Consider the following 15,819-nt stretch of genomic DNA (forward strand, 5'->3'; position numbering starts at 1 on the left):
TTCCGAAATTGAATTGCCACTAAAGTTGTTGTAAACATGAATTTTTTTTTACTTAGTAATCTAAATACCCATTTTGAGTATGAAACCTTCTAGAATGGTCCAAAGTAAATAGCCTGAAGCATACTTATCAAATTTATCAGCATCAAGTTCCCATATGTTCTTTATATGTGTGAGTAACTCCGAGAGAGAAAAAATTCCTGTTCTTCAGTTCCGCGGGCTCGACTGTGAATTAAAAACGTATAAAATTTGGCTGAATTCGTAAAAATACGTACATACCATTGTTTGTCACATGTTTAGCAATGTTGTCAAGATTTTTTTCATATTTGTCTAATATTACCCCTTGTTTGGGCATGATGTAACGATGAAACGTTTTTCTATTGTTAATGTTTATGTCAATGTGAACAAGTTGTAAAGCAAGCCAATATATCTCATACTTCTTACTGATTCCAAGCACCTAACTTATATTTATTACGCAGAGTCTGACTTTTTACAACACACCGAGCCATCTTTTATGGAGACCACTACGACCGAAGTGAATCCTGAAAGTCAAGAAAGGTATAATTTAGTAATTTTGTTCGTTTTTCAATAATTTCTATTCCACCCTCCGTAATAACGTGATATTATTATTCCAGAGTAACCAAAACTACTAGGACAGTGACAGTATCAGTACCTGTGGCAAGTGGCGCTACTGGCGGCACCGATGAACTTCGAGAATCTATGCAGAACATTGTCGACCAATTCATGACCGAAGAAAGACGAGGTCAATAAACAAGAAATAGCTTTTAAAAAGTTCCATGATTTTGCGATGATCGAACCAGAATCATTCAATATGTCCGAGCAGCTGAACTTACGAGGCAAACATTTTACGTCTCGAGCATTGAAGTATTATACAATAGAATATGAATTCCAATCGTTATATCCTCGCGTATCGAACACTATTCCATATTCGAGGAAAAAGAATATCAATGATATTATAATTATGGCTATTATCTGAGCAATAATGGGATTGCTAGTTGGACTAGCTCCTTGCTAGTCTTCACTAAGCTGGTCCTTTTGTCAGTGAAGTTTCAATTTTTCATATTCGAAAAATCAATCCTTATTTGTTCTCATGAAGAATGCTTGCCTCCATTAGAGCAGCTGCCAATGTTTATGATTCGAATTCATGGACATAATAATATGCATGGAGTTGAAATGAATGCATAATTTGTCAAAGTAACTTGATTTTTGCATCAGTTAGTCGACGATATTAGCCTTAGGTAAATTAGGACTATCCACCACGCGTCGCTTACTAGAAAAGTTAAAGTTTTTATATTCTTAAGAATTATTCTTAGCTTCGGCATTTGGTGGCGAAATGAGAAAGCTTCATCGCTATTTATTAAGATTCTACGAGAAAAATACCTTATCTTGCCATTTTATAAAAAGGAAACGAATTTTCAAGCACAATAAATCGAGACTCTAGTACTGTTTTTACTTTGTCATTTTTATTTATGGCAAGAAATGGTCATTTTACTAACAACGTTGCAATGTAAATTTCATTTATTTAAAGAGTTTTTCCTAACAATTTTTAATTGTGTATATTATTATAATTATTTTCTTAGCATAACTTATACATCTTTACTGTATACATAATAGTACTATTGAAATAACTGAGAATTTATGACGATACGATACGTGAATATTTTATTTATATAGAAAGAAAATATTGAGAAAAAAAAATTACTTTTTTGAATCGCCAAAACATCACCAAAATGAATTCGTAATAATTATTTTGAAATAAATGAAATGAACCTAATAAAATTATACTGTTTAGCGAAAGGTTCAGGCAAATATAATTATGTTGTAAGAAGTCCACGTGGTAAAAATTCAACAGCCCAAAACTCATTTTAGGCTAGGCAGCGTTAGCTTTCAGTGTGTAACACATTTTAAAAGGAAAAAAGTATAATATATATTTAGAAAATCTTCTAGAATAAAGATATTCTATTAATATATAATATATTATATTATAAATAAACAAAAAAGATATAAGAATTACATATGCAGAATTTATAAATTATTATCTATAATACCTTCGATACAATATATTATACATACAAAATAGTCTTGCCTTGAGCCACCTGATGCAAGGACCAAAGGCACAATCACTATTGCTACAATGTAGACGTTATACCGAAATTACAACCAATATACTTATACTGCATAATGCTACCTGCTACGAAATTGTTTTAACTCTGGTCTCTGAATGGAACAATTTTATATCAACTATACACTGATTTAAATTTTTTTATACAATATGGTCAATACTTTTACTTTTTGCTTTCTGATTTATGTAACTTGTACAGATGTGTAGAAAATTTTCAGTTTCATCATTCAACTGCACCAAAATATTTGAAAACCAGTAAACATACCGTCCTAAGTTGAAACCATTGTTTCTTTCGCAGTAAGCAATTTTTATACGGTTTAGTTGAGGTTTCATGGACAGTGCAGCATGCTTCGCAACGAGCAGCTCTATTATTATATGCTAAAATAGAAATAAAAATATAAAATTTCTGTCAATACACTAATGGTGCCGCATCATGTCGTAATATTAAACGAAATAATGTCATACTGTATTATCGTGTGACACCTATCAATGATAGCATAATAAAGAAGATATTGCAAAATTATATATAATATTTACATTAAATTATACATATAGTACATAAAAAACATCAGTTTTACAATAGATATTACATTCTAATTCATTTAAATTTATATAAATCCGGTTTAGCATTTCAAATGGCATCTCTTATTATCTCATGATCCAGTTGTATTCAAGTTAAATTGCGGCAGATAATTCGCACTCAGCGTCCACCAGGTAGCGCTGAAGTTGCACGAAGTTGGCTTTAAGGAGCTGTTGAAGCCGAGACCAACGGGCACAGCTAGTCGTGCAACCTGCTGTGGTCCTCTCTCAGTCGCACGATGAAGAGAGCGGAGAGCAGCCGCTAGGCAGTCGATGTGACGACCTAGTAGTAGCGTCCTCTGACACGAAAAGGTCATTGGAACTAATTTTCGAGGTGCCTGGACGGTAAATGTTTGTCGGCAACCGACCAATACTTTGCCGTATTCAGCGTCAAGAAAGCAGGGGATAATACAGAGCATATTTACCGTGGCAAAGTGTTACTGCAGTGGTTGAAACTGAACAAATCGTGAAGTGTGAAAACGTGGTGATTAGTCTTCTCTGTGTGTATAAGCTATGTGGAAACCATGACAAAGTGGTTATTTTTTGGATATATTACGAAGTACCCCTTTGTAAAAATATAAAAGAATTACAAAAGAATGCGTTACTGCCTCGTAAACTGTGTGTGGATTTTGCAATTAAGATTCAGGCTGTTGATAAAATTAAGTACTTCTTACATGGCGTCAAAGGATCGACTCGAAAAGGAACTACGCTCTGAAAAAAATCAAACACCGTTATTATGGAATCTACATATCCAAATACCATATTCAGACATAGTGGTACATAAACACATTATCGGTAACGTAATCTAGTTTAAATCCCGTGCTCACATATCGCGAAAAGACAAGGTATGCCATTTTTTATTCATCTTTTATTCGTTTTTACGCATTTATTGCGCATGCATTCGGTCGAGAGTCATCAGAGAATTCGGATTTGCGTTTCCAAAAGTGTCCTATAAGGTGATAATTCAGATCGCGTTGTTCAATCATTGTATTTTCACAGCACTCATCCATGAATAACATGCAAAGGGCAGCGTGTGACCCAAAGAAAAAACAAAAACATCCTGCGCATATCGAATGTTTCGAGTGTGCAGTGCTTTCTTCACACTTCAGCTTTTAGCGATGTCGATTTTCATCTGTGCATCCGGAGTCCTTTTCATTGCTTGTTCGGCTGATTTCCGGTAAATGTGTACTTGCATTTTTGGCAAGTTTATCCAGTCGGTTCATACAGCCAGCTACTGCACATAAAGTGAAAGTTAGCGTAGAATCAAGTGTTACTGCGGAGCAGATTCTCGAATTATAGCGTTCTAATGTTTTTTACACAAGTTATTCACAAATTCAGACTGCTCTCGGGCAAAGTTTTAATTATTTCCTAGTGTTTTGTGGCAAGAAAATAACCCGATAATCTGTCTTTGCGGTTTTCTTTCTTACGTTCTGACGAAACGGACCTTGCAAAACTTGACCTTCGTTTGAGAATGAGTTCGTATCTCGGATTTTGGTTTGCGAACCGCGTCTCACGCGTAGATATACGTTTGTAGAATGCAATTGTAACGCATTTATCACTGAGTGGTTCATTTAGGCGTCATTCTTTTTGTATAAAAAAAATTATCGGCACGTTAATTGAATACGGAAGTCTTATTATTTACGCATGTGTAGCTGTGTCGTGAAAATGCGTATATGTATAGCGCGACGACTCGTGCGTCGTACCATTCAAAACAAATAACAATCCTTAGCGCGTGATCGTCACTTCAGAGGTTTGTGGTTCAGTTAAACGTTATTGCTATTCGGTCTTTGATTATGTTCTGTTATATTCTTATCGCAGTGTAAAAAGTGCGACGCTTCACCATTCAACTTGAGATGCTACGCGCCCTACTACATGTCAAGTGTGGAGCAAGCAACCTGGAGGAGGTAAGAATACTCATTTTAATAACTGTTTGATTATTCAAGGTAGTACATTTGAAGCAGAATTTTAACCCTTGCGTAATCTGGGGTGAATAAGTACGAAAGTAAACAACAGTAATAATTAATTTGCAAACTGAAAAGCCAATTTGTTATATTAATTCAAGTGTTCTGTTTTGTTTTTTGCAGATTTAAGCAGAGACTTCCGAGCAACTTCTCCATTACTCGGCAACGCTGGTGAGTTTGCACGTATTTAGGTTACGGGTATTTCCCTGGGATTCCTCCATCACGTGGCGTGGCGGTAACAATTGTTACACAAATCTACTATTTCTTAGCTGCATGGATAGGCTCATTCACGATCGCAACGATGCCGGACTTTCAGTCGAATGATTTTATTTTCGCAATTGAATTTATCGTAGCTTACTCAAAGTTAGAAATTTTACACGTTGTTGAAAGTGGAATGAGCATCGCGACAGGCCCGGGAACCATCGCTTGCTCGACATCCGCGAGAATTAGTTATGTGTTTAGTGTTCGAATTTACAAGTAATGTCGTTCAAGTGCTGAATACCCCGGAGGTTTGAACAAATTCTAACAATTTTAATCAATTCAATTTCAAAGTCCAGTATAAAGTAACGTCATGAAATTGTATGATATATCCTGAATCATTTTCAATTTTTTAATACTCAGCAACTATCAAACAACTACAGGCTTAGCTCGCTTAGATAAATGCTGATTAGCATACAGGATGTTTTTAATCCGTCTTACAAAAGGTTGATGTACCGATAGTTAGCCAACAATCGCTAAAATAGTACATTCGCTGACTACGGTACAAAAACATTTTGCTCCCGACAGGTAACCAACGACACAGTAAGTCACAGTGACCACGGCGCAAATGAAGAAGAATGATGTGTGTTGGAAAGAATGGAGAATCGTTTAGAGCGGATATAGGTAATCGGGTAGGTAAGGTGGTCGTTCTGGGATCCGTCGCGGGGTTTAATGTAGATGTGCGTGTGAATCTCTTTTCAACATTTCTGTTGGGTGGTTCCGCTGGGAATCAGGCGAGGGTAGGAAGGTCGCGATGTACCGCGATGTTACTAACTTTTGTAATCCACAGCGTCGAACGATCACAGTGATTTTCCTCCAGAAGCCAGTGAAAGACTCGGCATAAAAGTCTCTAAACTATTAGTGAGCTTTCAAATTTTAACGAGGTTCAATTACCCGTTTCTTGTCGCTCTGCAATCATTTTCCAGTCGTTATTCAATTTAATTACTCAGTCCATATCGATAATTATTCCATTCAATTGATCTCTGTGATCGTCTGAATGGGCAAAACGCATCTCTGGACCATCCATCGCGTTCCGTGGTACGCTGGATGGGGAGAGATGCTGAGCTCGAAGACTTCGCGTCGAAGAGGACCGCCGACCGTCACGCCACACAATAATGCATGCCCTCCAACCTCCCTCCCGGACTTGACCCGCATCTCGGAAGAACAATCCGCATCGCAATGTGTCAGATTCAAAAAGACGCAGATGCGGATTGGGTTTCTACAGAATTTTGCAACAAGTCCTAGATATTTAAGATTTTTTGACAGGTTGATCAGTCGCGCCTTTTTGCGCGTAGATTAATCGCGTAAATCGGACGCGTCTTTTGCTCGATGATTGATAATCAGGGTGACGATAGATCGGGAAAATCGGGAATAGTTGGGGAATTTTGTTCATCGGAAAAAATCAGGGAATTACGATGGATCGCAGGGGGGCGCCATTCTGCGAATGATCGAGTGATCCAGTGGTCGGATGATCGCGCGGTATCCAGTAATTGGATGATCCAGAGATCGAGTGATCGAATGATCGAGTGATTTAGTCCGGGAGGTAACGAAAAGGTTTCATTACACAAATTTCACGAGCTTGATTTTTTTTTGTTCGAGTTATCCGTGTAACATATAATAGTAATATGAACGTCTTTCAACGCACCCCCCACGCCGGGCGGTTACAGTAGGGTTATAATTAGAGCCATAACAACGTCAATTGTTAATGTTTGTGATTTGTTCAGTTTCGATTAGTATAGTGGGACTTCACTACGGTAAGCATGCTCTGTATTATCGACACATCTCTATATTTTAGTACTACCGGCACTAGCGCCATCTAGCTTGGCTGAAGAGTAGACTCGTCGCTGTTTCGATCATGCTCCGTATATAGAACAATATCTCTATACTAGATATATGACATAGTCCGTGGTGCGTACGTATACTCTTGTAGCGATCACGTATGCGATGGGATGAGACTGGTGTCTGGCACTGACGTCTGGTGGAAATACAGTAAATACTAGCGTAATAAGCTGATGACAGCTCGTGTTATTTTAAAAGCCGACAGAAATAATTTTTGTGATATTATGAGTCACATATAATACAGCCGGCTATTTGCAGAAGGCAAAAAGGAATTATTATTATGAAATCAACTGTGGACAGAATGAATTACGTGCCCTTTATTTACCTCTGCTTAACCACAATTTACGGCGTATCGTACGGGGAAAACAGAGTAACATTAGAAAAATCAAACTGTAATCTGAAAGCTGTATTTTTTGCACCAGAGTACGAAAAATATTGCGGTACGTCGGTAATACCTTCGTCGTTACCTCCATTGAATGATGACAAAAGTGAACTGATTTACTTATGCACAGGTATTCGTTATGCTGTAATTAAATTTTGCGAGTTTCATTCTCAGTTAAATAAAAGTTACGAAATCAACCTAACAAAATCTTACATTCTTGAGGAATTAAAAAAAGTAGCGAAGCAGCCGTCGAAAGAGAATGAGATATGTACTGCTCTGTTGAGTACCTTGTCGAACTCCGGTTATGAGAAAATTATGAACTACGGTGGCAAAAATATAGACTCAATACCCAACTTTACGTTACTCAACCAAACATTGAATTTGAAGTGTGATAGGCTCTGTTCTAGCGCCAATCTTACGGTAACTGTTAAACCAATATGTCCCATCTTATTATGGGTGAATCGAATCCTTGTCGGCAGTACAACACCTATGCCAAGAGGTAGCAATGAGGCGTTGAAAACTGCGATATTAACTGAGTCGACAAATTCACCCAGCTCTAGCAATGATAATGTCAAACCAGCTCAACCTCCTGGTCATAATAGTGGTTCCAGACTTGAAAAAACTGTCAAAGGTCCAAATCAACAAGAGAATCATCCAAGCCAAGAACTTCTGCCGACTGGTACTCAAAACGTAGGAAATAATTCTGTGTCAGATACAAAGAAATCAGAAAATAATGAAGCTCAACACGAAGAACAAGAAATCAAAGAAACAAATGAAAGCAAAGCCGGTGTTAAAGATGCACCAATTGACCAAATACATCCTCCAAACGAGAACTTATCACATTCTTCGAGCACTAACGACGTTAAAACTGATGCAGTTGCTCATCTAAATTCGAATGAAAAAATGAATAAAACTGTACCAATTACACCACCATCTGTAAAAGTTTCTACTACTGTAAAAATAAAACTAGCTGCGCCTCACGATACTGATAAAATAGAAAATTCAGGCAAGGCTTCTCAAAGAAATGAGGAACCACTAAGTCCTGAACTTGAAGAAGTTCGTGACGATGTTTCCAATGATGGAAATGATAAAATTGAGAATCCAGTCGTAGAGAGAACTAAAACAGATGGCTCATCATCTTTCGTTGACAAGGATATTGAGCAAGGTCAGGTTGCCTGGTCAACGTGTTTAATTCATTCTTTTTCCATAAAATGATGCTTTACCTGATACTTCAAATTTCAACTTCATTTCTGATAATACTAATGTAATCAAGTGTTTCTTTTAAACTCTAATAACTAGTACACTACAGTTTCTGATAAATTTTACCCTAATAGGTATCTTGAATCAGTTTTTTCAGTAACTTTGATTCTCTTTTTATTATTTCTTTACTTAACTTTGATGACTATAAGTCTGTTATTTCCTTTCGTAAGGATGATTGCAATTTTTAGTCAAGATTTCATCAGACCCAACTTTGTTTGATTTTGTTTATATCTTCAACATCGTTATTATAGTAGTTTTTTTTGTGTAATATTTTCTTACCAAATTATTTATTTCCGTAGTTTCGCGGGTTTCCTCTTGTTCATTACAGATATTCTTAGATAGTTTTTTTCATAAATTGTATACTCACTCTGGTAGACATCTGTGCAAACGCAACTGTTTAATTTTCTGAATTACATTTGAAATATGTTACAGTACATCTACGATAGAATACTTCTACAGTTTAATCTTTGATTGTCAACTGAGCAGTTATGAAAATGTTCAAACTTTCTTTGTAAAATCGTAAACATCGTATCGCGATTAAGGTTTGTTCAAATATTGATTAATTCCTTAGGAATCGGCAATAATGTACCAAAACCTCCACCAGCAAGTACGATGGATCCGCCTCAGCACTTCTTTACTTATTTCATGGTGATATCCGTAACATGCCTTATTTGCTACATAGCGTACCATAAGAAGCAGAAGGTATGGAAAAGACGAAATATTTGTGTAAAATAACATACAAAAATTTATTGAACCATAATTTTTCACATACTATTTATTAGATAATGGCACTACTATTTGAGGGTCGAAAATCCCGAGGGCGTGGTAGAAGAAGACCAAATACAGCGAATTATCGAAAGCTTGACTGTACGCTTGAAGAGGCAGTTACTTCGCAATGTAATTCTAATGTTACGCACGTAATATATTGATCAATAACTTCAATGACATTGGAGTAATTGTCATTCAGATTGTGATCATTGTTGTATGAATATAAGAAGTATTTGTATTCCTTTGTGATTTATGTTCTTCTTAATATTATTTTTTCTCAAACCTTCGATAGTTTTCATTTTCCACCAAACGCATCGCCACTGCTATTAAAATTATTGTTCAGCATGAATTGGTACTAAGGAAAGACAGTACTACTTTTTGAACACAGTCTGAATGAGGTTGAAGTCTTATTACATTCATGTAAAAGGTGTACAGCAGAAAAGTTGAGTTATGTCAACCATTCAAGGCTTATGAAATGGCTGAAAAATGAAGATGTAACATTTTTTATTCGAGTAAGGATTTACTTTTCCTGCCATTCCCCATAAACCTTTGATAATAGTTGAAATAATTGAATTTCATGTTCATATTTATTTGCATTGACGTTCTAATATAAAGATCAACCTCATGTCTTGTAGAACTGTTATCAAAACACATGTGTGTTCATTACAATTACTTTTAAATTTTTATTTAAGTAAGGCTCCTTGAAAAAAAATCTGCACTTTTAGTCTTATTGCCTACTCCACACGTCTAGATAGTCATTCAAAACTATAGTTTCTAGGTGCCACTATAATCGCGTCATCATATATTTTTTTCAAACTAAAATGAACAAGTTTTCTCGTCTTTTTGTTCTTTGACTTCAGTGTTCTAACTATTAATCATTTTACCTTACATTTTTGTGAAAGGAAAATAAACTCTTCGATTCTCCAGCTAGAGTAATTTTTGTATGGAAAACATTAGGGGTTTCATACTGTTGGATTTCAAGATAGATTTATAACATCAAGGCGGAAGAAATGACAATCTATTTTTTTCCCATATAATTCGAAAACCGTGAGCTACACTCTATTTTTCAAATATCATCTGTAATATTACGTTATTTTTATTGAACCCATATAATAACAGCATAACTTTATTGCGTTATACATATTGTTATGACAATTTGCGATAATAATAGTTGTATGGTTGATAGCGATAAGTAACTGTAATGTAGTAGTTTAAGTTTTTGTAATAACATTACTCTTAATATCTGTGAAATAAGTAAACTTAGCACAATATCGTATCGCTCTGAACAGATCCAAAGTGATGCAAGAATTTTTTTCTTTGTCATTCGAATTTTGACGAATAATGTTCGTAAAAGCAAAAAAAAAAAAAGAAAAATATAGCAATTAGCGATATCTACGACAGATTCGCACAATGTTAAAACCGACTGTCTCATAATTGATAATGTTGAATTGACGTTATAATGATGCTTCTTGCAGTTCAAATTAAATAATATATTTGTATAATAAAATCGTTTATTAAGATTAAAACATCTTTCAATGATCTTTATAAGTTTTAATGACAAAATGTATTACCTTCGGGGGATTTAATGGTTGGTTGGAATACTGCTTCAGAATCATTGAATAATAGAATCCTATGAATTACAAGTTTGATTTAAATTCGTTATTCAATCATTTAGCTGGAAAGTAATTCACGTTTCAGATTAGAATTCTATTCTTGTGCATTATGCATTGACGACTAAATTGTCTCTGTAATAAAATCCTCTAATTGAAAGTGCTCGAATTGAAATAGTCCTCGTGGTCGAAAATAAAATCGAAATATTTCATGATCCTAAGTTTAAGGATAAAACAATCCCAAATGTTATGCGATGTCTCAAGATATCATAGTATTGTAAATATGTAGATTTGAATTACGAAAAATATGTTTTTTTCATAAATTTTCTGCTTTGCGATACAAATTTTATTTCTAATTTCGATTTTATTTCCACTGGATTGTATTTTTTTAATTAATTCATTCAAATTCAATGTTCGAATTGACACTTGTTTCAAAGTTACATATACGAAGAGAATTATTCTCCTGAAAAGGAGATGCGTGGAAATAATGACGTAATCAATAATTTCATCCAGTTTCATTCAATAAGTTGGTTTAGAGATGTTGAGAAAACACTGCTATTGGGAATGTCAAGTGAAATTTCGCTTTTTCTCCAGTATTTTTAAATGTTAGTCAACTTAAATACCATCTTTAAAATGAATAAATCGAAATTGATTTAACAGCGATTCTTTTCTTGCAATCGGGAATTAGAATATTGCTGCAAAGATCAGTGTTAGGTTTAAAATAAAAGAAGCCAAACTGTTGAGTATATCGTATTATATTGTATTATATTGCATGCGTATTGAAAAACGCTGCGAAGAAGATTTTAATAGAGGCCCCGTTAGTAATTGAATGAGAGTGATATTCATTTATAAACTAAAGGCGATGTAGAAAAGGTAAACAGTTTCTGATTATTTTATTTCACAGTATGGGAGTGATAGTTATGGTAAAAGTAAAATTGAAGGTCCTCAACTAGTGAAATTTCATTAACTGTGCAACTGTAGTATTCATAGTTTGAGCACATGGATGACGATTGCAATGAAACAATATAGGATATTGATTTTTTCTTCAGATTGATAAAGTTGACAAGAAAAAAAGAAAATGAAAAGACGACCAATGTTTTCTTTTAGTGTTTATATTATAAAGAAGTTAATAATTATACAACGTTGATTCAATTTCCCAACACAATAATTATAATATTTTGTTTTATTCACATCTTAATAATTGTCAGTATACGAAAAAAAAAAGGAAAACCCAAAACCAAAAAAAAAAACAAAAAAAATGGGGGTTTGCTAGCTTTCGTGCCAGGTTACACTTAATTGTTGACTACCCATATATACACGACTACAATGTCAATTCAATGTCAGTAATTAGTTTAGAAACTCTTTAGTTCATTTTCAGCTTCGATCGAACCAATTCTTATGTACTTGTCAGTATAGCTAAATCGAACAACATATTGTGAAAAATATTAGGTGATTCGAGTAGTATTTACATTTTCATTATTCTATCAAATTATACTTCGTGAAATGAAGATTACAAAGGTCAAAAAAAAAAAAAAAACGTAAATAGATACCACTCGCAAATTACAATCATTAACATACATTTCAAGCACACTTTCACACAATGATTTTTGAATGATTTTTTCTACCGTGCAAATTAAAATCCAATTATACGTTTAATAATATCTCTGTATCTTGCCGCTTCAAATTTGTGTTAATCATCAATGACACAATTTATTATACCAATCAGACTTAAATTGAAAGAATTACAATATCAGCACCTAATTATACGCATATACGGAGTAACAATCTAAAATTTAAATCCAGTTTTTAATAATTTTCCACAGAACAGCACGGAGGGTGGGGGGGACCACTGCTTTGTCTATCGAGTTGTAAATTTCGTATACTGGCGTAATATCAAACGGCTTTAAGAAATACCAAGAAAACTTGGTCAAATTTCTTCGTTTTTTCTCCGAGTAGAGTCGAATATAAGTTTTAAGAAGTATAATTGACCCTGAATAATTAATACTCTCGGTCGATTACTCGTTTCCTGATCTGTGTAGATGGAGGTATATTCGTTACCATTCATGATTTGCTTAAGAAAATTTGTTTTGTTTTTTATTTTATTAAAATTCGGTTATACCTCTGCTCCATATACACGTCTAAATACTTTAGCTAAGAACAATTGATTAATCTACATTTGATCATAATTACATTTTGCTTACTTTGTTATTATTCGAATAATAATAATAATTATAATATAATATTATATTACTTTACACAAGCACGCATGGTGCATGTAACTATATACGTGTTTAAATATATAAAATATGTATAATATACATATATATTCCTATGTGTATACGTATATGTATATTATACATATTTACACGTATTTGGACGCACGTACAATATTAACGTATATCATTAATATAAGTTAGATTTGAGCAGTTTTTTGTGTCCAGCATCTGATCAACTCCATTATTAGATATTTATTCAGAATATTACATTACATTATGTTCCTTTGTGCAGACGAAAAAATATATACATATACATATATATATATATATATATACTATATATATATATATATATGTATATAATATTTACATTTATATACATTATATTATATATAACATATATTTTTCTTCAATTCTCTTCCATGTACATTCATTTTTCATACGCCCAATTTCTACTCTCTGAAAATCATTTACCCGATGTACAATTATTACCAAGCTTGTAAGTTTAAACTTAAATAGTGTTTCAAATTTGTATAAATGAAGGAAACAAAATCGGCATATGAATCTTGACAGCTTTAAATTGGGTTGAAAAGATTAAGCTGGGCCTTGTTGTTGAAATTTACTCGATGCTTAAATTGTAATGGACTGTTGGCGACAATACTGAATGTATTTATTCTTCTAAACTAAACTAAGTTTAATTGTTCCGGTTGATTATTCACCTCGGCGTACGGAAAAGAAAGACAGCTTTTGTTTAATAATATTGAGAGTATTTCAACTCGTATCATAAGGCAAGTAAAAACGTTGAGGACATGGAAATAAAATTCAAGTAAAAAAAATCAAACCGTTAAGCTCAAGAATAAATACTCGGTTCATATTGATATCTCGTTTTAGCCATGGCGTTGTAACAGTCCGAAGGCAGCCGCATAAATTTCTTGATGCATGTGAACTTTGTAAAAGAAAATCCGATAGCTTTGCATGATCTTAATATATTATTATACATTTGTATATAATGTTTCTATAATGTGCTACTCTAAGCATTATATAAGTATATTTACAGGTGTGTGGCTAACGATATGTTCAATAATAAAAAATAAGGTAATGCTCGCACTACCCGAATCGCGGTGGACTATAAGTTCCGCTGGTGCTCTATTCAATAATAATAATAGTAATAATTATCATTATTATTTATTTATTCATTTATTTTAATAATTAATCAACATTCATTAGATTCATTTGTTTTCATAAATGAAATTATAAAAATCGAATCAGGCACTTGGGCATACGATTCAGATTTATCGTGGTAGCTTTATCGTTATATTATAGATTTAATATTCATTTTACTAACTATTTGTATGTGTTTTACTTTTTTTGTGTCTTTATTTTTATCTCGATTGAATATTTTATCTCATTTTTTATGTTGATCAGATTACAATACGTACTCAAAAAATTTATTCGAAAGAATGACGAAAAAAACAAAACTGAATAATACTTCAATCGCTTGGCACTACCACGAATTCTACATAATACATACATACAGATATTTATACATATTACATATATTTTAACATAATATCTTTGAAAATTCCTATCGACGAGCTTCGTTATTAATTTCTCGATACGTGTCTTCAACGCTCGGTTTGTCTAAAATCTGAACCTTGAGAAGTGGTATTATTTAATTAGAGTTTCATTATAACAGTTTTAATAATCTTGTGTAATACTGTCGATGAAAAAAGTAAAAATCAGTGAAATACGTTGAATCAGAGCAAAATTTGCTGTCATAAAACACAAACATAAATTCCAGTGAAAACTGATGAAATTATGTGTAAGAATATCCAAATAAGATACATTTATGTGCCAAAACAAAAATATCTCAACGGTTTAAGTTCGTTTTCCGAACTGTTTCAAAATGGTTTCAAAACAGCATCACACTAAGCATAACTCTGTGACTTTTATTCTTTCTTTGATCTGGTTCAACTCTAAGATATGAAACACTGTCTTGTAGCTTTGACTTTTACCCGATCGAACAGTACGAAGTGATTTTCTCGCACAACCCTGTTATAATAAAAGCCTCCGTGTTACATTCGACGTAAATTATTGAGAAAATCAATGCACGTTTTGAACTCGTCGGTATATTACAAGAAAAAAGAAAAAAAAACAGAAAAAAATACAACATTCACTCTAAAACACATTTTCACACAACGTGTAGTAGCATGCATGAACATACATTCGAAAATTCACAGATGCGCACAAATGTTTACTTAGTCCTGTTGATCTCTCTTCCCTCGGTACATGTGTCATCGACCCGGAGAGAGACTTTTTCGCTTTGCACAGTTTTTTATTGCCTTCCTTTTTGGGTGAAAAGGGAGGAGGGGGGGGTGCAGGATCGGGGTCGATTAATCCAAATCGGATTACTTGCCCAAGGATCACCTTTAAGGTCGCGACTCTGAGGAGTACGACAGCAGCTTTGTACTCGATTTGCTCTCAAATATTTATTATTATTATTATTATTATTATTATTATCATTATTATTAATATATTTAAATCCTCGGCTACTTCATTCGGTTTATTACGAAATCGCTTACTACCAGTAAGCCTTTTTGATAAGGACTTTCGGCTAACGATTGTGCCAGACGAGCCGCCTCGACGCAGTGTTTCTTTGCTAAAAACCGTGTCTGCTCAAGACCTTGCGATTTGTGGACAAATTCAAATGCCTTCTCGACATCTCCGGGCTCTTGAAAACGTCGCATTATCATCGGATTCAATTCTGGATACTGAAATATGTAAAATATGCATGTATGAATATACT

The 15,819-nt window shown here is 33.9% G+C and overlaps 3 protein-coding genes across 11 annotated transcripts in view; 2 read left to right on the forward strand and 1 right to left on the reverse strand.

Moving 5' to 3' along the window:
* LOC124310137 (microtubule-associated protein futsch-like) overlaps window positions 1–2,663 on the forward strand; it is a 98,889-nt gene extending 96,226 nt beyond the window's left edge. For 7 of the 8 annotated variants that reach the window (XM_046773826.1, XM_046773827.1, XM_046773825.1 and 4 more), the window contains one exon: window positions 477–555. In XM_046773826.1, the coding sequence (XP_046629782.1) occupies window positions 477–483 (7 nt within the window). In that variant the 3' untranslated portion in view covers window positions 484–555. Of the gene's footprint in view, window positions 1–476; window positions 556–632 lie in introns of those variants that run through there. The other variant, XM_046773822.1, reaches the window with a different exon arrangement.
* Window positions 2,664–6,855: 4,192 nt separating this feature from the next.
* LOC124310533 (trans-Golgi network integral membrane protein 2-like) lies at window positions 6,856–9,469 on the forward strand. The gene is made up of 3 exons (XM_046774590.1): window positions 6,856–8,324; window positions 8,991–9,121; window positions 9,202–9,469. Exons 1-3 carry the CDS (start codon window positions 7,058–7,060, stop codon window positions 9,346–9,348), a joined length of 1,545 nt encoding a protein of 514 aa, XP_046630546.1. The 5' UTR covers window positions 6,856–7,057; the 3' UTR covers window positions 9,349–9,469.
* A 539-nt stretch (window positions 9,470–10,008) lies between these two features.
* The window catches only part of LOC124310542 (all trans-polyprenyl-diphosphate synthase PDSS1), a 58,426-nt gene continuing 52,615 nt past the window's right edge, over window positions 10,009–15,819 (reverse strand). For both annotated transcript variants that reach the window (XM_046774596.1, XM_046774604.1), the window contains exon 8: window positions 10,009–15,784. In XM_046774596.1, coding sequence (XP_046630552.1) covers window positions 15,563–15,784 — 222 coding nt within the window. In that variant the 3' untranslated portion in view covers window positions 10,009–15,562. The remainder of the gene's footprint in view (window positions 15,785–15,819) is intronic.

Source organism: Neodiprion virginianus, chromosome 1 (genome assembly GCF_021901495.1).
Source record: "Neodiprion virginianus isolate iyNeoVirg1 chromosome 1, iyNeoVirg1.1, whole genome shotgun sequence".
Lineage (NCBI taxonomy): Eukaryota > Metazoa > Arthropoda > Insecta > Hymenoptera > Diprionidae > Neodiprion > Neodiprion virginianus.